Here is a 16,252-nt window from a genome sequence, read left to right on the forward strand (position 1 = left end):
CAGAACTGTACATGGTGCTCCCGGTGTGATATGGAGACCAGAACTGTGCACAGTGCTCCCAGTGTGATATGGAGACCAGAACTGTGCACAGTGCTCCCAGTGTGATATGACCAGAACTGTGCACAGTGCTCCCAGTGTGATATGACCAGAACTGTGCACAGTGCTCCCAGTGTGATATGACCAGAACTGTGCACAGTGCTCCCAGTGTGATATGGAGACCAGAACTGTGCACAGTGCTCCCAGTGTGATATGACCAGAACTGTGCACAGTGCTCCTAGTGTGATATGGAGACCAGAACTGTGCACAGTGCTCCCAGTGTGATATGACCAGAACTGTGCACAGTGCTCCCAGTGTGATATGACCAGAACTGTGCACGGTGCTCCCAGTGTGATATGGAGACCAGAACTGTGCACAGTGCTCCCAGTGTGATATGGAGACCAGAACTGTGCACAGTGCTCCCAGTGTGATATGGAGACCAGAACTGTGCACAGTGCTCCCAGTGTGATATGACCAGAACTGTGCACAGTGCTCCCAGTGTGATATGGAGACCAGAACTGTGCACAGTGCTCCCAAATTTAACATAACTTCTCTGCTTGTTTGTGCTATCCCTCTTGTGATTGAGCCCCAGTGCTTGGCTTGCGATTTCATGGCCTTGTTAACCTGTGTCGTGATTTTTAGTGATCGGTGTATCTGTAACCCTCAAATCCCTCGGTTTCTCCACCTCATTTTAGACACAGTCCGGGGTCGAAATTGCCCTGTTTTGCCATGCCCGGTAGCGCCTATGGGGGGGGTGGGGAAGGGTGTGCTACCAGCTCCCGCGGAACTGCGTGGGATTTAACGGAGGCATTGCCAAGGTAGCGCCCCCGAATGCCGTGCAACCCGCCGATGACGTCATTGCCGTGCGCGCCGACCCTTATTTCCACTCCGTCCCCGCGTGGGCGAAAATGCCCAGTTCCAGCCTCGCGGGTCGCAAACCGGGCTGACTTCCGCTCGTGGGGCGGGAGGTAAAGGGGAGGTACAGAGCGCACTGCTCTTATCGAATGGCGGAGCAGCCTCGAGGGGCCGCACGGCCTTTAACCCCCTGCTCCTATTTCTTATGGTCTCATGTTCTTATCCCGAGACTGTGTGACCCCTGGTTCTAGACTCCCCAGCCCGGGGGGGGGGGGAACACCCTCCCTGCATCTACCCGGTCAAGCCCTGTAAGAATTGTGTGTGTAACAATGCGATCACCTCTCATGCTTCTAAACTCCAGAGAATATCGGCCCAGTCTGCTCAATCTCTCCTCATCAGGACAATCCCCCCCATCCCAGGAATCAGTCTGGTGAACCTTCGCTGCTCTCCCTCAATGGCAAGTATATCCTTCCTTCGGTAAAGAGACCAGAACTGCACACAATACTCCAGGTGTGGTCTCACCAGGGCCCGATATAATTGCAGCAAGACGTCTTTACTCTTGTACTCAATACCTCCTGTAATAAAGGCCAACGTACCATTTGCTTTCTTAATTGCTTGCTGGACCTGCAGGTTAACTTTCAGTGATTGGTGTTCAAGGACCCCCAGGTCCCTCTGAACACCAACATTTCCCAATCTCTCACCGTTTAAACAATACTCTGTATTTCCATTCGTTCTATGAAAGTAAATAACCTCACATTTCTCCATATTATTCCCCATCTGCCACCTTTTCACCAACTCACTCAACCGGTCTATATCACCTTGCAGCCTCTGTGTCTGTAGAATACTTTACTGTTCCTTTTTAATATTCCTCAGTACTGCCCCTCCGAAGGTGCGACACTCCCTCAGTACTGCCCCTCCGACAGTGCGGCGCTCCCTCAGTACTGCCCCTCCGACAGTGCGGCACTCCCTCAGTACAGCCCCTCCGACAGTGCGGCACTCCCTCAGTACTGCCCCTCCGACAGTGCGGCACTCCCTCAGTACTGCCCCTCCGACAGTGCGGCGCTCCCTCAGTACTGCCCCTCCGACAGAGCGGCACTCCCTCAGTACTGCCCCTCCGACAGTGCGGCGCTCCCTCAGTACTGCCCCTCCGACAGTGCGGCGCTCCCTCAGTACTGCCCCTCCGACAGTGCGGCGCTCCCTCAGTACTGCCCCTCCGACAGTGCGGCGCTCCCTCAGCACTGCCCCTCCGACAGTGCGGCGCTCCCTCAGCACTGCCCCTCCGACAGTGCGGCGCTCCCTCAGTACTGCCCCTCCGACAGTGCGGCTCTCCCTCAGTACTGCCCCTCCGACAGTGCGGCGCTCCCTCAGTACTGCCCCTCCAACAGTGCGGCGCTCCCTCAGCACTGCCCCTCCGACAGTGCGGCGCTCCCTCAGTACTGCCCCTCCGACAGTGCGGCACTCCCTCAGTACTGCCCCTCCGACACACCCTCTCTCCCACCGATCGCCCCCCCCCACCCCCACTTACCTGGATGGGAACACCCAGCCGGGTGACGATCGCCTCCGCCTTGGCCTGGAAGTCCTGGGGGCGGAGCTTGCCCCGGCTGATCCCCCTCTGATTGGTGAAGAAGACGATCTGAAACCGACGAAAGGCTGGGAACGTGAGTTCAGTGTTCGTTTAAAGGGGACAGGCGCCCGGGGATGTGGGTTCGAGCGGGGGTCCTCATCCGGGGCTGGTGCGCGCGCCCGACCAGCCATCATCGGCGGGCTGTTCGACCGCGGCGTGCCTCGCGGCCAAGCCCCGAGCCCCTCCCCCTACATCTGCTCTGCAGAGGGAGAGGCGCTGAGTCTGGAGTCTGCTCTCCGCTACTCCCCCCAAGAGAAACGTCAAGTTGAGAGAGTGGTTCCATCCCCCCACCCCTCCCAAAATAAGGCGCCAAGGGGGGGGGCCAGAAATTTGCCTGGTTTGCGCTTCCTATTAGCGCTTGCGGGGGACAATAACAACTACAACAACTACTTTTATTTATATTGTGCCTTTAACGTCGTAAAATGTCCCAAGGCGATTGACAACAGTGTTACAGACAAACAGATAAATTTGACCCCGAGCCACAGAAGAAGAAATGGCCAAAGAGGTGGGTTTTAAAGGAGCGGGTTGAAGGAGGAGTGAGAGGTAGAAAGGTGGAGAGGTGGAGAGGTTTAGGGAGGGAGTTCCAGAGCTTGGGGCCCAGGCAACGGAAGGCACGGCCAGCGATGGTGGAGCGATTATAATCAGGGATGGTCAGTAGGGCAGAATTAAGAGGGGCGCAGACATCTCGGGGGGGTTGTGGGGCTGGAGGGGGTTACAGAGATTGTGAGGGGTGTAGGGGCTGGAGGAGGTTACAGAGATAGGGAGGGGTGTAGGGGCTGGAGGGGGTTATAGAGATAGGGAGGGGTGTAGGGGCTGGAGGAGGTTACAGAGATAGGGAGGGGTGTAGGGACTGGAGGAGGTTACAGAGATAGGGAGGGGTGCAGGGGCTGGAGGAGGTTACAGAGATAGGGAGGGTGTAGGGGCTGGAGGGGGTTACAGAGATAGGGAGGGGTGTAGGGGCTGGAGGAGATTACAGAGATAGGGAGGGATGTAGGGGCTGGAGGGGGTTACAGAGATAGGGAGGGGTGTAGGGGCTGGGGGAGGTTACAGAGATAGGGAAGGGTGTAGGGGCTGGAGGAGGTTACAGAGTTAGGGAGGCGTGTAGGGGCTGGAGGAGGTTACAGAGATAGGGAGGGGTGTAGGGGCTGGGGGAGGTTACAGAGATAGGGAGGGATGTAGGGGCTGGAGGGAGTTACAGAGATAGGGAGGGGTGTAGGGGCTGGGGGAGGTTACAGAGATAGGGAGGGATGTAGGGTCTGGAGGGGGTTACAGAGATAGGGAGGGGTGTAGGGGCTGGAGGGGGTTACAGAGATAGGGAGGTGTGTAGGGGCTGGAGGAGGTTACAGAGATAGGGAGGGGTGTAGGGCTGGAGGAAGTTACAGAGATAGGGAGGGGTGTAGGGGCTGGAGGGGGTTACAGAGATAGGGAGGGGTGTAGGGGCTGGAGGAGGTTACAGAGATAGGGAGGGGTGTAGGGCTGGAGGAGGTTACAGAGATAGGGAGGGGTGTAGGGGGCTGGAGGGGGTTACAGAGATAGGGAGGGGTGTAGGGGCTGGAGGGGGTTACAGAGATAGGGAGGGGTGTAGGGGCTGGAGGAGGTTACAGAGATAGGGAGGGGTGTAGGGGCTGGAGGGGGTTACAGAGATAGGGAGGGGTGTAGGGCTGGAGGAGGTTACAGAGATAGGGAGGGGTGTAGGCTGGAGGAGGTTACAGAGATAGGGAGGGGTGTAGGGGCTGGAGGGGGTTACAGAGATAGGGAGGGGTGTAGGGGCTGGAGGAGGTTACAGAGATCGGGAGGGGTGTAGGGCTGGAGGAGGTTACAGAGATAGGGAGGGGTGTAGGGGGCTGGAGGGGGTTACAGAGATAGGGAGGGGTGTAGGGGGCTGGAGGGGGTTACAGAGATAGGGAGGGGTGTAGGGGCTGGAGGGGGTTACAGAGATAGGGAGGGGTGTAGGGGGTTACAGAGATAGGGAGGGGTGTAGGGGGTTACAGAGATAGGGAGGGGTGTAGGGGCTGGAGGGGGTTGCAGAGATAGGGAGGGGTGTATGGCTGGAGGAGGTTACAGAGATAGGGAGGGGTGTAGGGGCTGGAGGAGGTTACAGAGATAGGGAGGGATGTAGGGGCTGGAGGAGGTTACAGAGATAGGGAGGGGTGTAGGGGCTGGAGGAAGTTACAGAGATAGGGAGGGGTGTAGGGGCTGGAGGGGGTTACAGAGATATGGAGGGATGTAGGGGCTGGAGGGGGTTACAGAGATAGGAAGGTGTGTACGGGCTGGAGGGGGTTACAGAGATAGGGAGGGGTGTAGGGGCTGGAGGGGGTTACAGAGATAGGGAGGGGGCGAGGGCCATGGAGGGATTTGAAAACAAGGATGATAAAGGGGTTAGCCACCGGGCTCGGCGAATTCATTGACGCCCGCGAACTGCCCTGGTGGTTTCGCGCTAGCGTGCACACTTACCGCCTCGCTCTCGTGCGCCCCGTCATCCGTCGCGCAGCTCTCCGTTACCAGGCCCCTCGCCGGATGTGACATTCGCCCACCGGCCCCTTGCAGCATCGCCGGGCATCAACATCATCATCATCATCATCACAGGCAGCCCCTCGGAATCGAGGAAGACTTGCCCCCACTCTAACAGTGAGTTCTCAGGTGACTGAACAGTCCAATACGGGAACCACAGTCCCCTGTCACAGGTGGGACAGACAGTGGTTGAGGGAAGGGGAGGGTGGGACTGGTTTGCCGCACGCTCCTTCCGCTGCCTGCGCTTGCTTTCTGCACGCTCTCGGCAAGTTTAAGGAGGGATTTCCCCCCTGGAAGAAAAGAGAGACCGGTGGAGAGCCCCATTTACAACATCTCTGACACCACTTTCATCAACCGGAAAGTAATTGGGGGGTTGCAAGGTAAGCAGAGGCCTGGGAACGGGTTGTTGGGTGAGGGGCGGGGGGTGACACGGGGCAGCGATGATTACTGTGACCTCCCACTTAATCCCAACGGTGTAACTTGGTAGCAAGAGCCAGCGTTTCTCCAGAACATGCCCCAAAAGAACCGAGCCAATTGATGACCATTTTACTGGGGTACAGCAGAAGTGTGGACCAATCAATGACCTGTATATTGAGCGATCAGAAACTGTGGCCATTTTACTGGGGTGCATCAGAAACAGTGAGCCAATCAGTGACCATTTTACTGGGGTACAGCAGAAGTGTGGACCAATCAATGACATGTATGTTGAGCGATCAGAAACTGTGGCCATTTTACTGGGGTGCATCAGAAACAGTGAGCCAATCAGTGACCATTTTACTGGGGTACAGCAGAAGTGTGGCCCAATCAATGACCTGTATATTGAGCGATCAGAAACAGTGGCTATTTTACTGGGGTACAGCAGAAGTGTGGACCAATCAATGACCTGTATATTGAGCGATCAGAAACAGTGGCCATTTTACTGGGGTACAGCAGAAGTGTGGACCAATCAATGACCTGTATATTGAGCGATCAGAAACAGTGGCCATTTTACTGGGGTGCATCAGAAGTGTGGACCAATCAATGACCTGTATGTTGAGCTATCAGAAACAGTGGCCATTTTACTGGGGTGCATCAGAAACAGTGAGCCAATCAGTGACCATTTTACTGAGGTACAGCAGAAGTGTGGAACAATCAATGACCTGTATATTGAGCGATCAGAAACAGTGGCCATTTTACTGGGGTGCATCAGAAACGGTGAGCCAATCAGTGGCCATTTTACTGGGGGGGGGTGTAAAAAAAAGACTTGCATTTCTATAGCGCCTTTCACGACCACCGGACGTCTCAAAAGCGCTTTCCAGCCAATGAAGCACTTTTTGGGGTGCAGTCACTGTTGCATTGTGGGAGATGCCACCCAGTGACCTCAGCGGTAAACCACGCCCGCTCCGGGAGGCACCGCCCAGCGGCAAGATGCCCCCCGAAAGGGGTGGGAGGCGCCCCAAAAAAAACCCCGCCTCCGTTAACCCAACACCTCACCTTGTAGCCATCCTGAGCCAGCTCCTTCAGCTTCCTGGGGATCTCCGGGTACAAAATTCTGGAAAAACGGAAAAAAAAAAAACAACAGACATTATCTCCACTGCACTTTCAAAGCCCCAAGTGTCCAGCCTCCGGCCATCAGTTCACCATGACGTTTCCGCAGCTATCGATCTACTCAACCACACCCTCACCTCCACCACTAATGGTCCCCATTAAACCATGACTCTCTCTCTCTCTCACCCTCCCCCTGGTACAGCCCTCATCTTTGCTCCCTCCAGTTCAAGGGACACAGACTTGGCCGGAAGTGGCGGACAAGTGGTTCAGCCATGCACCGCCAGATCTGGCCGGAACACCCAAAGCGCCATCGGCTCCTGCTCTCTCCTCTGCCAACATCGCTCACTGTTCCCGAATCATTCTGGCAGGCAAAGATAGACCCCGGCTTCTCTTCTCCACTGCCAACCGTCTTTTTAAACCTCTCTCCCCAGTCTCCTCCGACAATAAGTGTGAGGAGCTGATGGACTTCTCTGTCTCGAAGATTGAGACGTAGAAACACAGAAAATAGGTGCAGGAGCAGGCCATTCGGCCCTTCGAGCCTGCACCACCATTCAATAAGATCATGGCTGATCATTCACCTCAGTACCCCTTTCCTGCTTTCTCTCCATACCCCTTGATCCCTTTAGCCGTAAGGGCCACATCTAACTCCCTCTTCAATATCTCCAATGAACTGGCCTCAACAACTCTCTGCGGCAGGGAATTCCACAGGTTAACAACTCTCTGAGTGAAGAAGTTTCTCCTCATCTCGGTCCTAAATGGCTTACCCCTTATCCTTAGACTGTGACCCCTGGTTCTGGACTTCCCCAACATCGGGAACATTCTTCCTGCATCTAACCTGTCCAGTCCCATCAGAATTTTATATGTTTCTATGAGATCCCCTCTCATTCTGCTATAATTCCAATGAATACAAGCCCAGTCGATCCAGTCTTTCTTGATATGTCAGTCCTGCCATCCCGGGAATCAGTCTGGTGAACCTTCGCTGCACTCCCTCAATAGCAAGAATGTCCTTCCTCAGATTAGGAGACCAAAACTGAACACAATATTCCAGCTGAGGCCTCACTAAGGCCCTGTACAACTGCAGTAAGACCTCCCTGCTCCTATACTCAAATCCCCTCGCTATGAAGGCCAACATACCATTTGCCTTCTTCACCGCCTGCTGTACCTGCATGCCAACTTTCAATGACTGATGTACCATGACACCCAGGTCTCGTTGCACCTCCCCTTTTCCTAATCTGTCACCATTCAGATAATAATCTGCCTTCCTGTTTTTGCCCCCAAAGTGGATAACCTCACATTTATCCACATTATACCGCATCTGACCATCCGATCAGCTGCCTGTGCCCCTTCCCTTTCTTCCTCCAGTCCATACTTCCTCTGAGTTCCCCCCCACCCCCGCCCGAGCCTTGAACTCGCATCTTTCTCCAGTTTCTCTCCGCTCTCCCCTCTTGACCTTTCCAGCTCATCCCTCAACCCTATTCCCATCATCATCATCACAGGCAGTCCCTCGGAGTCGAGGAAGACTTGCCTCCACTCTAACAGTGAGTTCTCAGGTGGCTGAACAGTCCAATACGGGAACCACAGTCCCCTGTCACAGGTGGGACAGACAGTGGTTGAGGGAAGGGGAGGGTGGGACTGGTTTGCCGCACGCTCCTTCCGCTGCCTGCGCTTGCTTTCTGCACGCTCTCGGCGACGAGACTCGAGGTGCTCAGCGCCCTCCCGGATGCACTTCCTCCACTGAGGGCGGGACTGGTCTTTGGGCCCAGGGACTCCCAGGTGTCGGTGGGGATGTTGCACTTTATCAGGGAGGGCTTTGAGGGTGGTCCCTTATAACGTTTCCTCTGCCCACCTGGGGCTCGCTTGCCGTGAAGGAGTTCCGAGTAGGGCGCTCGCTTTGGGGAGTCTCGTGTCTGGGGCATGCGGACTAAACTGCTGACCCCACAACTTCCCTTTCTGGCTCCCATGTTAGCCAATATTGTTGACGGTTCTCAGATACTGTCCCCTCTCTTAATCTGCCGTCATCAACCCTCTCCTCAAAAAAACATTACCTGACCCTCCGTCCTTGCAAACTATCACCTCATTTCCAACCTCCCTTTCCTCTCCAAAGTCCTTGAACGTGTTGTCACCTCCCAAGTGCGTGCCCGCCTTTTACACAATTCCATGTTTGGATACCTTCAATCTGGTTTCCACCCCTGCAACAGTACCGAAACAGCTCATATCAAACTCACAAATAACATCCTCTGTGACTGTGAAACAGGTAAACTATCCCTCTCCTCTCCTGATATTAATCCAGCTCCCTCACACTGTCACTCAGTAACCCCTCTCCCCCAGCGCCCTGTGTTACTGACTGTATCTCTACTGATGATAATCTCCCTCACACTGTCACTCAGTAACCCCTCTCCCCCAGCGCCCTGTGTCACTGACTGTATCTCTACTGATGTTAATCCAGCTCCCTCACACTGTCACTCCGTAACCCCTCTCCCCCAGCGCCCTGTGTTACTGACTGTATCTGTACTGATGTTAATCCAGCTCCCTCACACTGTTACTCAGTAACCCCTCTCCCCCAGCACCCTGTGTTACTGACTGTATCTGTACTGATGTTAATCCAGCTCCCTCACACTGTCACTCAGTAACCCCTCTCCCCCAGCGCACTGTGTTACTGACTGTATCTGTACTGATGTTAATCCAGCTCCCTCACACTGTCACTCAGTAACCCCTCTCCCCCAGCGCACTGTGTTACTGACTGTATCTGTACTGATGTTAATCCAGCTCCCTCACACTGTCACTCAGTAACCCCTCTCCCCCAGCACCCTGTGTTACTGACTGTATCTGTACTGATGTTAATCCAGCTCCCTCACACTGTCACTCAGTAACCCCTCTCCCCCAGCGTCCTGTGTTACTGACATTAATCCAACGACCTCTGGCTCACCTCCAATCATCTGGTCCCGTGGGGAAGACTTTCCCTGATCTTGTGGTGATTATGGTGCCATCAATATCGAAACCAGCAAACTAAATAAAATAATGAAATGATATAGACAATTAATTTCCAGCCTGTAACTCACTCCCAGGTATCTGTTATTCTATATATAAACCCCCCGAACCCTTCGATTAGATTCCAGCCTGTAACTCACTCCCAGGTATCTGTTATTCTATATATAAACCCCCCGAACCCCTCGATTAGATTCCAGTCTGTAACTCACTCCCGGGTATCTGTTATTCTGTATATAAACCCCCCGAACCCCTCGATTAGATTCCACCCTGTAACTCACTCCCGGGTATCTGTTATTCTATATATAAACCCCCCCGAACCCCTCGATTAGATTCCAGACTGTAACTCACTCCCAGGTATCTGTTATTCTATATATAAACCCCCCCGAACCCCTGGATTAGATTCCAGTCTGTAACTCACTCCCGGGTATCTGTTATTCTATATATAAACCACCCGAACCCCTCGATTAGATTCCAGTCTGTAACTCACTCCAGGGTATCTGTTATTCTATATATAAACCACCCGAACCCCTCGATTAGATTCCAGTCTGTAACTCACTCCCGGGTATCTGTTATTCTATATATAAACCACCCGAACCCCTCGATTAGATTCCAGTCTGTAACTCACTCCCGGGTATCTGTTATTCTATATATAAACCCCCCCGAACCCCTGGATTAGATTCCAGACTGTAACTCACTCCCGGGTATCTGTTATTCTATATATAAACCCCCCCGAACCCCTGGATTAGATTCCAGTCTGTAACTCACTCCCGGATATCTGTTATTCTATATATAAACCCCCCGAACCCCTCGATTAGATTCCAGTCTGTAACTCACTCCCGGGTATCTGTTATTCTATATATAAACCCCCCGAACCCCTCGATTAGATTCCAGACTGTAACTCACTCCCGCGTATCTGTTTTCTATATATAAACCCCCCATCTGAGCCCCGCAATTGGATGTTGACCCGTGACCCTTCACCTTTGACCTGGCCCGCACGCCCTTCTTGGTGAACACCAACAACTTGGTCTCCTTTATCCACTTGTCCTGGGGCCAGGGTTGACCTGCGACCTCCGGGATCGGACCTCCTCCGGCCTCCTCCTCGTCTCCTGAGCTGCTTCCGTGGCCGGGATTCTCTGTCCGCGGCCTCTTCCGGGCGGGTTCTGGGGAGTCTTCGCCACCCCCCGGGGTCCTCGGCCGCATCACCTCCTCCTCCTCCTCCTCCTCCTCCTCCTCCTGGGCCTCCTGGTGTCCGGGGTCTGGGGCGAGGTCGGCCGCCTGCTGCTGACCTTTGGCCCCAGAGGGGCTGGAGGGCGCGAAGCGCACTGTGTGGGGATACAGCCCGTTGACCACGTGGAGCGTCTCCCCTTCCCGCAGAGTGGCCTCCAGCCCCGGCTCCAGGCTCCGACCCCCGACTGAGCTCGGGTTCATGCCCAGCTGTAACAGGAGGGGAATAGTCAGAGGGGAAGAGAGGGGGAGGGGGAGATAGAGAGGGGGAAGAGGAGAGAGACGGGGAGGGGCGTGAGAGAGGGGGAGGGGCGTGAGAGAGGGGGAGGGGCGAGAGAGAGGGGGAGGGGCAAGAGAGAGGGGGAGGGGCAAGAGAGAGGGGCGAGAGAGAGGGGCGTGGGGGGCGAGAGAGAGGGGCGAGAGAGAGGGGCGTGGGGGGCGAGAGAGGGGCGAGGGGCGAGAGAGAGGGGCAAGAGATAGGGGCGAGGGGGCGAGAGATAGGGGCGTGGAGGCGAGAGAGAGGGGCGAGGGGGCGAGAGAGAGGGGTGAGAGAGAGGGGCGTGGGGGCGAGAGAGAGGGGTGAGGGGGCGAGAGAGAGGGGCGAAGGGGCGAGAGAGAGGGGCGTGGGGGCGAGAGAGGGGTGAGAGAGGGGCGAGGGGGTGAGAGAGAAGGGCGAGGGGGCGAGAGAGAAAGGGGCGTGGGGGCGAGAGAGAGGGGCGAGAGAGAGGGGCGAGGGGCGAGAGAGAGGGGCATGGGGGCGAGAGAGAGGGGCGAGGGGGCGAGAGAGAGGGGCATGGGGGCGAGAGAGAGGGGCGAGAGAGAGGGGCGAGGGACCGAGAGCGAGCGAGCGAGGGACCGAGAGAGAGAGAGCGAGGGAACGAGAGAGAGGAGCGAGGGACCGAGAGAGAGGAGCGAGGGACCGAGAGAGAGGAGCGAGGGACCGAGAGAGAGGAGCGAGGGAACGAGAGAGAGGAGCGAGGGACCGAGAGAGAGCGAGCGAGGGACCGAGAGAGAGAGAGCGAGGGACAGAGAGAGAGAGTGAGGGACCGAGAGAGAGAGCGAGGGACCGAGAGAGAGAGAGCGAGGGACCGAGAGAGAGAGAGCGAGGGACCGAGAGAGGGAGAGCGAGGGACGGAGAGAGAGAGAGCGAGGGACCGAGAGAGAGAGAGCGAGGGACCGAGAGAGAGAGAGCGAGGGACCGAAAGAGGGAGAGCGAGGGACGGAGAGAGAGAGAGCTAGGGACCGAGAGAGAGAAAGCGAGGGACTGAGAGAGAGAGAGCGAGGGACCGAGAGAGAGAGAGCGAGGGACCGAGAGAGAGAGCGAGGGACCGAGAGAGAGAGAGCGAGGGACCGAGAGAGAGAGAGAGCGAGGGACCGAGAGAGAGAGAGCGAGGGACTGAGAGAGAGAGAGCGAGGGACCGAGAGAGAGAGAGCGAGGGACCGAGAGAGAGAGAGCGAGGGACCGAGAGAGAGAAAGCGAGGGACCGAGAGAGAGAGCGAGGGACCGAGAGAGAGAAAGCGAGGGACTGAGAGAGAGAGAGCGAGGGACCGAGAGAGAGAGCGAGGGACCGAGAGAGAGAGAGCGAGGGACCGAGAGAGAGAGAGCGAGGGACTGAGAGAGAGAGAGCGAGGGACCGAGAGAGAGAGAGCGAGGGACCGAGAGAGAGAGAGCGAGGGACCGAGAGAGAGAAAGCGAGGGACTGAGAGAGAGAGAGCGAGGGACCGAGAGAGAGCGAGGGACCGAGAGAGAGAGAGCGAGGGACCGAGAGAGAGAGAGAGGGACGAGAGAGAGAGAGAGGGACGAGAGAGAGAGAGAGAGAGAGCGAGGGATCGAGAGAGAGAGAGCGAGGGATCGAGAGAGAGAGAGCGAGGGAGAGAGAGAGAGAGAGAGGGACCGAGAGAGAGAGAGCGAGGGACCGAGAGAGAGCGAGGGACCGAGAGAGAGAGAGCGAGGGACCGAGAGAGAGCGAGGGACCGAGAGAGAGAGCGAGGGACCGAGAGAGAGCGAGGGACCGAGAGAGAGAGAGACCGAGAGAGAGAGCGAGGGACCGAGAGAGAGAGAGAGCGAGGGACCGAGAGAGAGAGAGCGAGGGACCGAGAGAGAGAGCGAGGGACCGAGAGAGAGAGCGAGGGACCGAGAGAGAGAGAGAGCGAGGGACCGAGAGAGAGAGAGAGCGAGGGACCGAGAGAGAGAGCGAGGGACCGAGAGAGAGAGAGAGAGCGAGGGACCGAGAGAGAGCGAGGGACTGAGAGAGAGAGAGAGCGAGGGACCGAGAGAGAGAGAGCGAGGGACCGAGAGAGAGCGAGGGAACGAGAGAGAGAGCGAGGGACCGAGAGAGAGAGAGAGCGAGGGACCGAGAGAGAGCGAGGGACTGAGAGAGAGAGCGAGGGACCGAGAGAGAGAGAGCGAGGGACCGAGAGAGAGAGAGCGAGGGACCGAGAGAGAGAGAGAGAGAGAGCGAGGGATCGAGAGAGAGAGAGCGAGGGACCGAGAGAGAGAGAGCGAGGGACCGAGAGAGAGAGAGAGAGCGAGGGACCGAGAGAGAGAGAGCGAGGGACCGAGAGAGAGAGAGAGCGAGGGACCGAGAGAGAGCGAGGAACTGAGAGAGAGCGAGGGACCGAGAGAGAGAGCGAGGGACTGAGAGAGAGAGTGAGGGACCGAGAGAGAGAGCGAGGGACCGAGAGAGAGAGAGCGAGGGACCGAGAGAAAGAGAGCGAGGGACCGAGAGAGAGAGAGCGAGGGACCGAGAGAGGGAGAGCGAGGGACGGAGAGAGAGAGAGCGAGGGACCGAGAGAGAGAGAGCGAGGGACCGAGAGAGAGAGAGCGAGGGACCGAAAGAGGGAGAGCGAGGGACGGAGAGAGAGAGAGCTAGGGACCGAGAGAGAGAAAGCGAGGGACTGAGAGAGAGAGAGCGAGGGACCGAGAGAGAGAGAGCGAGGGACCGAGAGAGAGAGCGAGGGACCGAGAGAGAGAGAGCGAGGGACCGAGAGAGAGAGAGAGCGAGGGACCGAGAGAGAGAGAGCGAGGGACTGAGAGAGAGAGAGCGAGGGACCGAGAGAGAGAGAGCGAGGGACCGAGAGAGAGAGAGCGAGGGACCGAGAGAGAGAAAGCGAGGGACCGAGAGAGAGAGCGAGGGACCGAGAGAGAGAAAGCGAGGGACTGAGAGAGAGAGAGCGAGGGACCGAGAGAGAGAGCGAGGGACCGAGAGAGAGAGAGCGAGGGACCGAGAGAGAGAGAGCGAGGGACTGAGAGAGAGAGAGCGAGGGACCGAGAGAGAGAGAGCGAGGGACCGAGAGAGAGAGAGCGAGGGACCGAGAGAGAGAAAGCGAGGGACTGAGAGAGAGAGAGCGAGGGACCGAGAGAGAGCGAGGGACCGAGAGAGAGAGAGCGAGGGACCGAGAGAGAGAGAGAGGGACGAGAGAGAGAGAGAGGGACAGAGAGAGAGAGCGAGGGATCGAGAGAGAGAGAGCGAGGGATCGAGAGAGAGAGAGCGAGGGAGAGAGAGAGAGAGAGAGGGACCGAGAGAGAGAGAGCGAGGGACCGAGAGAGAGCGAGGGACCGAGAGAGAGAGAGCGAGGGACCGAGAGAGAGCGAGGGACCGAGAGAGAGAGCGAGGGACCGAGAGAGAGCGAGGGACCGAGAGAGAGAGAGACCGAGAGAGAGAGCGAGGGACCGAGAGAGAGAGAGAGCGAGGGACCGAGAGAGAGAGAGCGAGGGACCGAGAGAGAGAGCGAGGGACCGAGAGAGAGAGAGAGCGAGGGACCGAGAGAGAGAGAGAGCGAGGGACCGAGAGAGAGAGCGAGGGACCGAGAGAGAGAGAGAGCGAGGGACCGAGAGAGAGCGAGGGACTGAGAGAGAGAGAGAGCGAGGGACCGAGAGAGAGAGAGCGAGGGACCGAGAGAGAGCGAGGGAACGAGAGAGAGAGCGAGGGACCGAGAGAGAGAGAGCGAGGGACCGAGAGAGAGCGAGGGACTGAGAGAGAGAGCGAGGGACCGAGAGAGAGAGAGCGAGGGACCGAGAGAGAGAGAGCGAGGGACCGAGAGAGAGAGAGCGAGGGACCGAGAGAGAGAGAGAGAGAGAGCGAGGGATCGAGAGAGAGAGAGCGAGGGACCGAGAGAGAGAGAGCGAGGGACCGAGAGAGAGAGAGAGAGCGAGGGACCGAGAGAGAGAGAGCGAGGGACCGAGAGAGAGAGAGAGCGAGGGACCGAGAGAGAGCGAGGAACTGAGAGAGAGCGAGGGACCGAGAGAGAGAGCGAGGGACTGAGAGAGAGAGAGCGAGGGACCGAGAGAGAGAGAGCGAGGGAACGAGAGAGAGAGAGCGAGGGACCGAGAGAGAGCGAGGGACCGAGAGAGAGAGAGAGCGAGGGACCGAGAGAGAGAGAGCGAGGGAACGAGAGAGAGAGCGAGGGACCGAGAGAGAGAGAGAGCGAGGGACCGAGAGAGAGAGAGCGAGGGACCGAGAAAGAGAGAGCGAGGGACTGAGAGAGAGCGAGGGTCGGAGAGAGAGAGAGCAAGAGAGAGAGAGCGAGACTTAGTGAGAGAGACCGAGAGACCGAGACCGAGAGAGAGAGAGCGAGAGAGAGAGACCGAGACCGAGAGAGAGAGACCGAGAGAGAGAGACCGAGAGAGCGAGACCGAGAGAGCGAGACCGAGAGAGCGAGACCGAGAAAGAGAGAGCGAGAGAGAGAGACCGAGAGAGAGAGACCGAGACCGAGAGAGAGAGAGCGAGAGAGAGAGACCGAGACCGAGAGAGAGCGAGACCGAGAGACCGAGAACGAGAGAGAGAGAGAGACCGAGAGAGAGAGACCGAGACCGAGAGAGAGAGAGCGAGAGAGAGAGACCGAGACCGAGAGAGAGAGAGCGAGACCGAGAGACCGAGAACGAGAGAGAGAGAGAGAGACCGAGAGAGAGAGACCGAGACCGAGAGAGCGAGACCGAGAGAGAGAGACCGAGAGAGAGAGAGAGAGACCGAGAGAGAGAGACCGAGACCGAGAGAAAGAGACCGAGAGAGAGAGACCGAGAGAGACCGAGAGAGAGAGAGCGAGACTGAGAGAGAGAGAGAGCGAGACCGAGAGACCGAGACCGAGAGAGAGAGAGAGAGACCGAGAGAGAGAGAGAGAGACCGAGAGAGAGAGACCGAGAGAGACCGAGAGAGAGAGCGAGACCGAGAGAGAGAGAGAGCGAGACCGAGAGAGACCGAGAGAGAGAGAGCGAGAGAGAGAGAGGGAGAGAGAGAGAGAGAGAGAGAGAGACCGAGACCGAGAGAGAGAGAGACCGAGAGAGAGAGAGACCGAGAGAGAGAGACCGAGAGAGAGAGAGCGAGACTGAGAGAGAGAGAGCGAGACCGAGAGAGAGAGACTGAGAGAGAGAGAACGAGAGAGACCGAGAGAGAGAGAGCGAGACTGAGAGAGAGAGAGCGAGACCGAGAGAGAGAGACCGAGAGAGAGAGAGAGAGACCGAGAGAGAGAGAGAGAGAGACCGAGAGA

The 16,252-nt window shown here is 57.2% G+C and overlaps 1 protein-coding gene across 2 annotated transcripts in view; it reads right to left on the bottom strand.

Annotated features, from left to right (window-relative positions):
- pnkp (polynucleotide kinase 3'-phosphatase) overlaps positions 1–16,252 on the bottom strand; it is a 54,921-nt gene that overhangs the window by 22,648 nt on the left and 16,021 nt on the right. For both annotated transcript variants that reach the window (XM_070866657.1, XM_070866656.1), the window contains exons 4-7: positions 10,520–10,975; positions 9,480–9,559; positions 6,500–6,557; positions 2,417–2,524 (exon numbers count right to left, since the gene is read on the bottom strand). In XM_070866657.1, coding sequence (XP_070722758.1) covers positions 2,417–2,524; positions 6,500–6,557; positions 9,480–9,559; positions 10,520–10,975 — 702 coding nt within the window. The remainder of the gene's footprint in view (positions 1–2,416; positions 2,525–6,499; positions 6,558–9,479; positions 9,560–10,519; positions 10,976–16,252) is intronic.

This window comes from Pristiophorus japonicus, chromosome 23, assembly GCF_044704955.1.
Source record: "Pristiophorus japonicus isolate sPriJap1 chromosome 23, sPriJap1.hap1, whole genome shotgun sequence".
NCBI lineage: Eukaryota > Metazoa > Chordata > Chondrichthyes > Pristiophoridae > Pristiophorus > Pristiophorus japonicus.